The sequence below is a fragment of the Leuresthes tenuis genome, unplaced genomic scaffold, assembly GCF_036924035.1.
Source record: "Leuresthes tenuis unplaced genomic scaffold, fLeuTen1.0.hap1 SCAF_22, whole genome shotgun sequence".
Taxonomy (NCBI): Eukaryota; Metazoa; Chordata; class Actinopteri; order Atheriniformes; family Atherinopsidae; genus Leuresthes; species Leuresthes tenuis.
Genome location: NW_027325376.1, coordinates 890,888 through 903,474, shown reverse-complemented (window position 1 = coordinate 903,474; position 12,587 = coordinate 890,888). Strand labels below are relative to the sequence as shown.

At 50.7% G+C, this 12,587-nt stretch overlaps 1 protein-coding gene across 2 annotated transcripts in view; it reads left to right on the top strand.

Moving 5' to 3' along the window:
• The first annotated feature begins 458 nt into the window (after positions 1–458).
• LOC140281626 (serrate RNA effector molecule homolog) overlaps positions 459–12,587 on the top strand; it is a 29,078-nt gene continuing 16,949 nt past the window's right edge. The window contains exons 1-14 of one of the 2 annotated variants that reach the window (XM_072376126.1): positions 459–564; positions 1,225–1,347; positions 6,558–6,668; positions 6,748–6,888; positions 8,514–8,574; positions 8,675–8,972; positions 9,056–9,276; positions 9,378–9,403; positions 9,461–9,515; positions 9,583–9,697; positions 9,782–9,909; positions 10,837–10,898; positions 11,038–11,116; positions 11,419–11,583. In XM_072376126.1, the coding sequence (XP_072232227.1) occupies positions 1,229–1,347; positions 6,558–6,668; positions 6,748–6,888; positions 8,514–8,574; positions 8,675–8,972; positions 9,056–9,276; positions 9,378–9,403; positions 9,461–9,515; positions 9,583–9,697; positions 9,782–9,909; positions 10,837–10,898; positions 11,038–11,116; positions 11,419–11,583 (1,581 nt within the window). In that variant the 5' untranslated portion in view covers positions 459–564; positions 1,225–1,228. Of the gene's footprint in view, positions 565–1,224; positions 1,348–6,557; positions 6,669–6,747; positions 6,889–8,513; positions 8,575–8,674; positions 8,973–9,055; positions 9,277–9,377; positions 9,516–9,582; positions 9,698–9,781; positions 9,910–10,836; positions 10,899–11,037; positions 11,117–11,418; positions 11,584–12,587 lie in introns of both variants that reach the window. The other variant, XM_072376125.1, reaches the window with a different exon arrangement.

Here is a 12,587-nt window from a genome sequence, read left to right as displayed (position 1 = left end):
CTTTAAAGGTTTCAGAAAGCTGCAGAACTGTTGATCAGGACACTTTAAAGGTTTCAGAAAGCTGCAGAACTGTTGATCAGGACACTTTAAAGGTTACAGAAAGCTGCAGAACTGTTGATCAGGACACTTTAAAGGTTTCAGAAAGAAACGAGGGCTGGATCAGATTAGGGGAAAGCAGACTTAAGCAGAATGGCTAGTTCTGGGGCCTTTCTGTGTTGCTTCCACTTTCTGGGTCATAACAGCGGTAAATAGTTATGATGAGAAGAGCTGAACTTACAAAAGAACAACAACCAGAAGGGAACTGAACATCGTGGTGAATGCGGTTTAAATGCGAGTCAAACTCAAAGAGCTACAAAAATCCCACACTTCTGGTTTGTTTTTATCTGTTTAGCATGTGTTATTCCCTGTATGGCCACCAGGGGCAGGAACGGGCGGAAAAGTCAAGCTGCTGTGAAGCAAACCGGAAGTCTCGTTGGTTGATCGTATTCTCGGACTGGCGGCGGGACAGCTGTGTCGTTGTTAGCCGAGGGCTTGTTTCATAGTGTCGAACCGGCGCAGTTTCAGGTAAATTTACACCGAAAGGTCGATCCTAATATTTATTCTGAACAGAAAAGGAAGGGAGAGGATGCTAATAAACAGCTGCGCCCTGCATGTGTTTGCAGGCAAAGTTTAGCTCCGATGCTAACTAGCAAGTTAGCCTCTGTTAGCTTCAGAAAGCTAGTATGATGCTAACGGAGGCTGCTGCAGCTAACTAATATGTGTTTCCTTTTCCTGACTGAATCCGTTGGTTACTCTGTTGTTATTGAGTTAATCTGTTGAAGTTAAACTAAGGAGTTCGTTAAGTCCGAGCAGAAGCTAACTGGCTAATTCCGCACAGGCTAACGAACTCACCGTCACCCCAAAACACGAACTTTACCAAACAACAAGACTTCACGCACACATTAAAGAGCCGGAAAGGTCTTCTTTACGCCTGTTGGAGGTTTCCTGTTCGAGTCAGATCCAAACATCTGAGTTAAAGGTTCTGAACGATGAAACCGAGCATCTGAGCCCAGGATGTTTGTTTCTGGTGGTTCTGAATCCGTTTAACAGAAACCGTTTTTCCTCTGAAACAAACTGAAAGCACGTGCATGTCTGTGGGCTGTGGGAGGACCAGCTGGGACCAGAACCAGAACCGGTTCTGACCCCACAGCACCCGGTTCTGACCTGTTTCTGTTCTGACTTCAGTCCAATGGGAGACAGCGATGACGAGTTCGACAGGAGGAGGCGGGACAAGTTCCGGAGGGAGAGGAGCGACATGGAGAGGTCCAGAGAGCGCGAGGAGCGGCGCAGGGACGACTGGCCCGACAGGTACGCGCCTGAGGCCGCGCTGCGCGTTCTCACCTCAGCGGGGGGTGAAAGGTTATCAGTGTGTGATGGAAACTGGAGAGTTCTGTAATGGGTGTGAGTCAGAAGAACAGGGATTATGGGATGGATGGGAGTCAGAAGAACAGGGATTATGGGATGGATGGGAGTCAAAAGAACAGGGATTATGGGATGGATGTGAGTCAGAAGAACAGGGATGATGGGATGGATGGGAGTCAAAAGAACAGGGATTATGGGATGGATGGGAGTCAGAAGAACAGGGATTATGGGATGGATGGGAGTCAGAGCAACAGGGATTATGGGATGGATGGGAGTCAGAAGAACAGGGATGATGGGATGGATGGGAGTCAAAAGAACAGGGATTATGGGATGGATGGGAGTCAGAAGAACAGGGATTATGGGATGGATGGGAGTCAGAGCAACAGGGATTATGGGATGGATGGGAGTCAGAAGAACAGGGATGATGGGATGGATGGGAGTCAAAAGAACAGGGATTATGGGATGGATGGGAGTCAGAAGAACAGGGATTATGGGATGGATGTGAGTCAAAAGAACAGGGATTATGGGATGGATGGGAGTCAGAACAACAGGGATGATGGGATGGATGGGAGTCAGAACAACAGGGATTATGGGATGGATGGGAGTCAGAGCAACAGGGATGATGGGATGGATGGGAGTCAGAAGAACAGGGATTATGGGATGGATGGGAGTCAGAGCAACAGGGATTATGGGATGGATGGGAGTCAGAAGAACAGGGATGATGGGATGGATGGGAGTCAAAAGAACAGGGATTATGGGATGGATGGGAGTCAGAAGAACAGGGATTATGAGATGGATGTGAGTCAGAGCAACAGGGATTATGGGATGGATGGGAGTCAGAAGAACAGGGATGATGGGATGGATGGGAGTCAAAAGAACAGGGATTATGGGATGGATGGGAGTCAGAAGAACAGGGATTATGGGATGGATGGGAGTCAGAAGAACAGGGATTATGGGATGGATGGGAGTCAGAACGACAGGGATTATGGGATGGATGGGAGTCAGAAGAACAGGGATTATGGGATGGATGGGAGTCAGAACAACAGGGATGATGGGATGGATGGGAGTCAGAAGAACAGGGATGATGGGATGGATGGGAGTCAGAAGAACAGGGATTATGGGATGGATGGGAGTCAGAAGAACAGGGATTATGGGATGGATGGGAGTCAGAACAACAGGGATGATGGGATGGATGTGAGTCAAAAGAACAGAGATTATGGGATGGATGGGAGTCAGAAGAACAGGGATTATGGGATGGATGGGAGTCAGAACAACAGGGATGATGGGATGGATGTGAGTCAAAAGAACAGGGATGATGGGATGGATGGGAGTCAGAGCAACAGGGATTATGGGATGGATGGGAGTCAGAACAACAGGGATGATGGGATGGATGGGAGTCAGAAGAACAGGGATGATGGGATGGATGGGAGTCAGAAGAACAGGGATTATGGGATGGATGTGAGTCAGAAGAACAGGGATTATGGGATGGATGGGAGTCAGAACGACAGGGATTATGGGGTGGATGGGAGTCAGAGCGACAGGGATTATGGGATGGATGGGAGTCAGAACGACAGGGATTATGGGATGGATGGGAGTCAGAAGAACAGGGATTATGGGATGGATGTGAGTCAGAGCAACAGGGATTATGGGATGGATGTGAGTCAGAACAACAGGGATTATGGGATGGATGTGAGTCAGAAGAACAGGGATTATGGGATGGATGGGAGTCAGAAGAACAGGGATTATGGGATGGATGGGAGTCAGAACAACAGGGATTATGGGATGGATGGGAGTCAGAGCAACAGGGATTATGGGATGGATGGGAGTCAGAAGAACAGGGATTATGGGATGGATGGGAGTCAGAGCAACAGGGATTATGGGATGGATGGGAGTCAGAGCAACAGGGATTATGGGATGGATGGGAGTCAGAGCAACAGGGATTATGGGATGGATGGGAGTCAGAAGAACAGGGATTATGGGATGGATGTGAGTCAGAGAAACAGGGATTATGGGATGGATGGGAGTCAGAAGAACAGGGATTATGGGATGGATGGGAGTCAGAAGAACAGGGATTATGGGATGGATGGGAGTCAGAAGAACAGGGATGATGGGATGGATGGGAGTCAGAGCAACAGGGATTATGGGATGGATGGGAGTCAGAGAAACAGGGATTATGGGATGGATGGGAGTCAGAAGAACAGGGATTATGGGATGGATGGGAGTCAGAACAACAGGGATTATGGGATGGATGGGAGTCAGAACAACAGGGATTATGGGATGGATGTGAGTCAGAGCAACAGGGATTATGGGATGGATGGGAGTCAGAGAAACAGGGATTATGGGATGGATGGGAGTCAGAAGAACAGGGATTATGGGATGGATGGGAGTCAGAACAACAGGGATTATGGGATGGATGTGAGTCAGAGAAACAGGGATTATGGGATGGATGGGAGTCAGAGCAACAGGGATTATGGGATGGATGGGAGTCAGAGCAACAGGGATTATGGGATGGATGGGAGTCAGAGCAACAGGGATTATGGGATGGATGGGAGTCAGAGCAACAGGGATTATGGGATGGATGGGAGTCAGAGCAACAGGGATTATGGGATGGATGGGAGTCAGAACAACAGGGATTATGGGATGGATGTGAGTCAGAACAACGGATGATGGGATGGATGGGAGTCAGAACAACAGGGATTATGGGATGGATGTGAGTCAGAGAAACAGGGATTATGGGATGGATGGGAGTCAGAGCAACAGGGATTATGGGATGGATGGGAGTCAGAGCAACAGGGATTATGGGATGGATGGGAGTCAGAGCAACAGGGATTATGGGATGGATGGGAGTCAGAAGAACAGGGATTATGGGATGGATGGGAGTCAGAACAACAGGGATTATGGGATGGATGGGAGTCAGAACAACAGGGATTATGGGATGGATGGGAGTCAGAACGACAGGGATTATGGGATGGATGGGAGTCAGAACAACAGGGATTATGGGATGGATGGGAGTCAGAACGACAGGGATTATGGGATGGATGGGAGTCAGAACGACTGGGATTATGGGATGGATGGGAGTCAGAACAACAGGGATTATGGGATGGATGTGAGTCAGAGCAACAGGGATTATGGGATGGATGGGAGTCAGAAGAACAGGGATTATGGGATGGATGGGAGTCAGAGCAACAGGGATTATGGGATGGATGTACAGGGATTATGGGATGGATGTGAGTCAGAAGAACAGGGATTATGGGATGGATGTGAGTCAGAGCAACAGGGATTATGGGATGGATGTGAGTCAGAGCAACAGGGATTATGGGATGGATGTACAGGGATTATGGGATGGATGTGAGTCAGAAGAACAGGGATTATGGGATGGATGTGAGTCAGAGCAACAGGGATTATGGGATGGATGTGAGTCAGAGCAACAGGGATTATGGGATGGATGTACAGGGATTATGGGATGGATGTGAGTCAGAAGAACAGGGATTATGGGATGGATGGGAGTCAGAAGAACAGGGATTATGGGATGGATGGGAGTCAGAGAAACAGGGATTATGGGATGGATGTGAGTCAGAACAACAGGGATTATGGGATGGATGTGAGTCAGAGCAACAGGGATTATGGGATGGATGGGAGTCAGAAGAACAGTGATTATGGGATGGATGGGAGTCAGAAGAACAGGGATTATGGGATGGATGTGAGTCAGAACAACAGGGATTATGGGATGGATGGGAGTCAGAGCAACAGGGATTATGGGATGGATGGGAGTCAGAAGAACAGGGATTATGGGATGGATGGGAGTCAGAAGAACAGGGATTATGGGATGGATGTGAGTCAGAAGAACAGGGATTATGGGATGGATGGGAGTCAGAGCAACAGGGATTATGGGATGGATGGGAGTCAGAACAAAAGGGATTATGGGATGGATGGGAGTCAGAACAACAGGGATTATGGGATGGATGGGAGTCAGAAGAACAGGGATTATGGGATGGATGGGAGTCAGAACAACAGGGATTATGGGATGGATGGGAGTCAGAAGAACAGGGATGATGGGATGGATGTGAGTCAGAGCAACAGGGATTATGGGATGGATGGGAGTCAGAAGAACAGGGATGATGGGATGGATGGGAGTCAGAAGAACAGGGATTATGGGATGGATGGGAGTCAGAACGACAGGGATTATGGGATGGATGGGAGTCAGAAGAACAGGGATTATGGGATGGATGGGAGTCAGAAGAACAGGGATTATGGGATGGATGGGAGTCAGAAGAACAGGGATTATGGGATGGATGGGAGTCAGAAGAACAGGGATGATGGGATGGATGGGAGTCAGAAGAACAGGGATTATGGGATGGATGGGAGTCAGAACGACAGGGATTATGGGATGGATGGGAGTCAAAAGAACAGGGATTATGGGATGGATGGGAGTCAGAACAACAGGGATTATGGGATGGATGTGAGTCAGAGCAACAGGGATTATGGGATGGATGGGAGTCAGAACAACAGGGATTATGGGATGGATGTGAGTCAGAGCAACAGGGATTATGGGATGGATGGGAGTCAGAACGACAGGGATTATGGGATGGATGGGAGTCAAAAGAACAGGGATTATGGGATGGATGGGAGTCAGAACAACAGGGATTATGGGATGGATGTGAGTCAGAGCAACAGGGATTATGGGATGGATGTGAGTCAGAGCAACAGGGATTATGGGATGGATGTGAGTCTGAGCAACAGGGATTATGGGATGGATGTGAAAGTGAGCTCTGAGATGAGCTGCAGAACCCTGGGGGCAGGCGGGCCTGATTTGGATCTGCTGCTTGGTGCCTCTGGTGGTCAGAGGTCCGTTCTGAGCTGAACCTTCCAGCAGATCTCAGTGTGTGTTTACCTCAGCCAGCTGATCGAATCTGATTTAATGACTTCATTAGAGCTTTATGTTGAGCTTAAAATCCGAACAGGAAACGTCTCCTGTCCCCGACAGGAAGATCGGGTCGGCGCACATTAACTGTTTCCCACCTTGTTCTGAAACTTGTTCTGGGCTCAGTGCAGCTCTTCCAAACTTCATGTCTCAGCAGCTGTTGTGAAGCTTTGAGTCCTGGGAAGGGCTCGGTGTCTGTTTTCAGCTGGTTCAGTGTCTCCTGTGGCCCGTTCAGGGACTGGGACCGCGGCAGGGAGAGGAGGCGGGACTACGACCGTGGTCGCAGAGAGAGGTTTTCTCCGCCCCGACACATCAGCCCTCAGCACAAACGCATGAGGAGAGACTGGTGAGGACCCCGGCTGCCTCGTGGTGAAGCTCGCCTGCTTGTTCTGGTCATTGCTTGATTTCGCTCTTTAATTTTTCAGGGACGACCACCGGGGAGAGCCGTACCGCTACGACCTGCCTTATGGAGGCGGGGCTCCGTTCCCGGGGGCGGGGCCTCAGGGCTGGCACCCAGACTTCCCCCACCTTCACCCGCATCATGGAGGCCACCCCCTGCAGGGCAGGTGAGCTCGCTTTGGATCCAGCGTTTACTGTTTTAGTCTCACAGAACCTTCAAGCTTGTATCGGCTCAGATTTACAGTTGGATTTTCAGTCAGAACACGTGGAAATGATCCAGACGCAGTCCCGCCTCGACCTCCTGGAGCTTCCAGGAGATTTCTGACATGAAGATGTTCTGTTCGGTCCGTTTCTGGACTTATTCTTACATGTGTGTATTAACTCTGTCTTAGACTGCCTGAGTTACACAGTTAAGAACCTTTTTGCTCTTAATGATGCAGATAATTGGCTGCAGCTTAAAGCCCCCACCACAGCCAGACATGGATGCTTCAGGGTGGGGGGCCTCCTCTTTAAAGGGGAACTAACATTAACCGAAGCACCACTGTGCAAACTGTTACAAAGCGTGTCTGGGAGGAAGGGTGGAAACATTTCCAACGTGGCCAAACTCTTAAAGGGGAACTCCAGTGTTTTTAAACCTTATTTCTGGCATGAAATACGTTCATCTGCTCACAGAGAACAGTTTGGTGAAAGTCTGCGTCCTTCAGAAGATATTTAGATAACTGGAGATCCATATAACGGAGTGAACGGGGCTTAGAGGATGCAGCCTCTAAATAAGGCATTATCTGTCTTTATTTCACCAATACTTTAAGAAGAATGAATGAATGAACGTGTGCTATAGCTCTGTTAGCTCATAGCTCTGTTAGCTCATAGCTGCTGTTAGCTCATAGCTCTGTTAGCTCATAGCTGCTGTTAGCTCATAGCTGCTGTTAGCTCATAGCTCTGTTAGCTCATAGCTCTGTTAGCTCATAGCTGCTGTTAGCTCATAGCTGCTGTTAGCTCATAGCTCTGTTAGCTCATAGCTGCTGTTAGCTCATAGCTCTGTTAGCTCATAGCTCTGTTAGCTCATAGTTCTGTTAGCTCATAGCTGCTGTTAGCTCATAGCTGCTGTTAGCTCATAGCTCTGTTAGCTCATAGCTGCTGTTAGCTCATAGCTCTGTTAGCTCATAGCTGCTGTTAGCTCATAGCTCTGTTAGCTCATAGCTCTGTTAGCTCATAGCTGCTGTTAGCTCATAGCTCTGTTAGCTCATAGCTCTGTTAGCTCATAGCTGCTGTTAGCTCATAGCTCTGTTAGCTCATAGCTCTGTTAGCTCAGAGCTGCTGTTAGCTCAGAGCTGCTGTTAGCTCATAGCTCTGTTAGCTCATAGCTCTGTTAGCTCATAGCTCTGTTAGCTCATAGCTGCTGTTAGCTCATAGCTCTGTTAGCTCATAGCTGCTGTTATGTGGCTACTTGCAGCTATAGGAGAGCTAACGGAGGGATTTCTACACAGGCACTCTACTGGGACCACTTCATCCACACGCCCCCCTGCAGCACAGTTTATTCACTCCGTGCTCTGTGACAGTCGGCTAACTTCACACAGAGTTTGCTGCTGATAGTTTTGGATATTTATCAGATTTTGACGACGTGAACGAGGACTTTGAGTAAGATGGACGTTCTTACCGGAGTGAATAAACTGTGCTGCAGGGGGGCCTGTGGATGAAGTGGTCCCAGTAGAGTGCCTGTGTAGAAAGATGAGAAGGAGAGGAGCAGCAGCCGGTCTGTTTCTGACCTGTAATAAACTGTCGTCTCTGTCAGGCTCGGCATGGTGGATCCAGACCTCCCTCCTCCTGGCCCCCCCACCATGAGGAGCTTTAAGGTGAGTGGCCGCCACATGAACCCTCACACGTGCACATTCACACGCTTCATTGTAAGCGGCGCCCGGCTGCAGCTGGCCTGACGGAAGGATGTGTGTGCAGGAGTTTCTCCTGAACATGGAGGACAGTGTGGATGAGACGGAGGCGGTGAAGCGCTACAACCAGTACAAGCTGGACTTCAGACGGCAGCAGCTGCAGGACTTCTTCCTGCAGCACAAAGAACAGGAGTGGTTTCGCTCAAAGTATCACCCTGACGACTTCAAGGCGAGGAGGGCGGAGTCTCTGACCGCCCTCAAGACCCGGCTTGGCGTCTTCCTCTTCCTGCTCGACAACAACTGGCTGGACAACGTGTCTCTGGACATGGACCACTTCCCCGCCATCATTAAACTCCTGGACGCAGGTGGGCAGCAGGCGGCTGGACGGGACACTGACGGGGCTTCTGGGTAATGAAGTCCTGAAGCTGAGCTCTGTTTTTCTGTGCAGCTGTGATCAAGATGGAGGGAGGGACCGACTTCGACCTGCAGGTCCTGGAGGCTTCGACTGCTCCTGCAGCGGCCGGAGGGGAGGCGAGCGGCGGCGGAGAGAAGCGTCCCGCTGATCCCAGCGCAGGAAACGTGAGCGGTCAGACCGGCTTGGAGGCGCCTCAGAGTCGGACGGAGGAGGCGGGCAGCAGCAAGCCGGGCGACACCAAACACTCTGAGAAGGTTAGAAGAAGAAGAGGCGCCCCGCCGTTTGTTCTGAACGCTGCTTGTTGAGGTTTGTTCTGCTGCTCGCGTCATTAAACATGATCTAATTTCTGTCTCAGCACTGTGACGACGCCAAGCGCAACGGCAAGAAGAAGGACGAGGAGGAGGATGAGGAGGAAGAGGAGGAGGAGGAGGAGGAGGAGAAGAAGGACGAGGAAGAAGAAGAGGAGGTGGAAGAGAAGAAGACGACTAAGAAGGTGAGCCGTCTGTCGTCAGTGTTGATGTAGTCGTGGAGCTGGTGCTCATCCTGCCTCCTCCTCTCAGGGAAGGAAGAGGAAGCGCAGCCTGTCAGCTGACAGCGGGGAGGGCAGCGCCTCCGACTCTGACTCCTCCCACTCTGACGGAGAGAAGGAGGACGAGGAGGAAGACGGACAAGATGGTATTTACATATTTTCTTAACGTAAATAAGAGTGGCCTGATTTTGATCCTTGTGACCTGAAATGAGACAAAAACTTTGTTTCAGAGCGCCGTAAAGAGCGGGGGAAGGAGAGGGAGGAGGAGGCCCCGCCCAGGCCACGCCCCCTCCACCTCACCACCTCGCTGTTCATCAGAAGCATCCCGCCAGAGGTGTCCAAGGAGGAGATCACCGCTGTGAGCGAACACACTCACATCTGCAGGGTTTCACCTCAGGGGAAGTGTTTGGAGGAGTCCCACGATGACGTTTCTGATTAGAACTCAGCGAGCTGCGAGTTTAACTGTCGGCGAGCTGCGAGTTTAACTGTCGGCGAGTTTAACTGTCGGCGAGTTTAACTGTGGGCGAGTTTAACTGTCGGCGAGTTTAACTGTCGGCGGGTTTAACTGTCGGCGGGTTTAACTGTCGGCGAGTTTAACTGTCGGCGAGTTTAACTGTCGGCGAGTTTAACTGTCGGCGAGTTTCACTGTCGGCGAGTTTAACTGTGGGCGAGTTTAACTGTCGGCGAGTTTAACTGTCGGCGGGTTTAACTGTCGGCGAGTTTAACTGTCGGCGAGTTTAACTGTCGGCGGGTTTAACTGTCGGCGAGTTTAACTGTCGGCGGGTTTAACTGTCGGCGGGTTTAACTGTCGGCGAGTTTAACTGTGGGCGAGTTTAACTGTGGGCGAGTTTAACTGTGGGCGAGTTTAACTGTCGGCGAGTTTCACTGTCGGCGAGTTTCACTGTCGGCGAGTTTAACTGTCGGCGAGTTTAACTGTCGGCGAGTTTAACTGTCGGCGAGTTTAACTGTCGGCGAGTTTAACTGTCGGCGAGTTTAACTGTCGGCGGGTTTAACTGTCGGCCAGTTTAACTGTCGGCCAGTTTAACTGTCGGCCAGTTTAACTGTCGGCCAGTTTAACTGTCGGCCAGTACGAACGAAGAAGAAAACGTGTAAAAACATGCGGTGTTTTACTCCCAGAATCATCTCCGTAACAGTTGAAATCAGTTGGAAAATGTTTCATATGAACTAAAGCAGAGCATCGTCGGACGTCTCCATCTCCATGGAGGTGAAACCCTGACCTGCTCACAGGAAACACACCTGACACTAACCCGCCTCCTGTCTGCAGTTGTGTCGCAGGTATCCCGGCTTCCTTCGGGTGGCGCTGTCCGACCCTCAGCCTGAGAGGAGGTAGGCTTCCTGCCGGTTGTTCTGTTTGTTTTGTGGATCTGTGGTTAAAATGGGCCTCGGGCCTGAGATGAGGCGAGCAGGACATATGATGTCAGATGTTTGCAGCACGCGCTCAGCTTTCTAACGTGTGCCTGGTCAGGTTCTTCAGGCGGTGCTGGGTGACGTTTGACCGCAGCGTGAACATCAAGGAGACGTGCTGGAACCTTCAGAACATCAGGGTAAGGCTCACAGTCAGAGCACCTCACAGTCAGAGCACCTCACAGTCAGAGCACCTCACAGTCAGAGCACCTCACAGTCAGAGCACCTCACAGTCAGAGCACCTCACAGTCAGAGCACCTCACAGTCAGAGCACCTCACAGTCAGAGCACCTCACAGTCAGAGCGCCTCACAGTCAGAGCACCTCACAGTCAGAGCACCTCACAGTCAGAGCGCCTCACAGTCAGAGCGCCTCACAGTCAGAGCGCCTCACAGTCAGAGCGCCTCACACTGAGCCACAGACCACTGACGCCTCCTCTCTCAGCTCAGAGACTGCGAGCTTTCGCCGGTGGTCAACAGAGATCTGTGTCGGCGCGTCCGCAGCGTAAACGGCCTGACGCACCACAGGCCGGTGGTGAGGAACGACATCCGGCTGTCGGCCCGACTCATCCACAGTCTGGACCAGAGGGGGGCGCTGTGGAGCGGACAGGTAACCGTTTCTGTCCCAGCTGAGGCTTCAGGGACCACTGCTGGCTCCTCTTCTGGAGCTGGAAGCGTGTTGTTGGGGCCTCGTGGCGCCCAGCTGGGGCCAGCATTTATGTCCCTGATCCCTTTCAAACGCAGCCCAGTGCCAGGGAACCCCAAACAGAGTTTTCCTCCATCACTGAACGGTGTTATGATTTAAACCCACCCAAAGGTAACTCCACCCACAGATAACTCCACCCACAGATAACTCCACCCACAGATAACTCCACCCACAGATAACTCCACCCACAGGTAACTCCACCCAAAGGTAACTCCACCCAAAGGTGACTCCACCCACAGATAACTCCACCCACAGATAACTCCACCCACAGATAACTCCACCCACAGATAAACCCACCCACATATAACTCCACCCAAAGGTAAACCCCTCCCAAAGATAACTCCACCCAAAGATAACTCCACCCACAGATAAACTCACCCAAAGATAACCCCACCCAAAGATAAACCCACCCACATATAACTCCACCCAAAGGTAAACCCACCCAAAGATAACTCCACCCAAAGATAACTCCACCCACAGATAAACCCACCCACATAACTCCACCCAAAGATAAACCCACCCACATATAACTCCACCCAAAGGTAAACCCACCAAAAGATAACTCCACCCAAAGATAACTCCACCAAAAGATAACTCCACCCAAAGATAACTCCACCCAAAGATAAACCCACCCACATATAACTCCACCCAAAGGTAAACCCACCCAAAGGTAAACCCACCCAAAGATAACTCCACCCACAGATAAACCCACCCACATATAACTCCACCCAAAGGTAAACCCACCCAAAGGTAAACCCTCCCACATATAACTCCACCCAAAGATAACTCCACCCAAAGATAACTCCACCCGAAGGTAAACCCCACCCACATATAACTCCACCCAAAGGTAAACCCCTCCCAAAGATAACTCCACCCACAGATAAACTCACCCAAAGATAAACCCACCC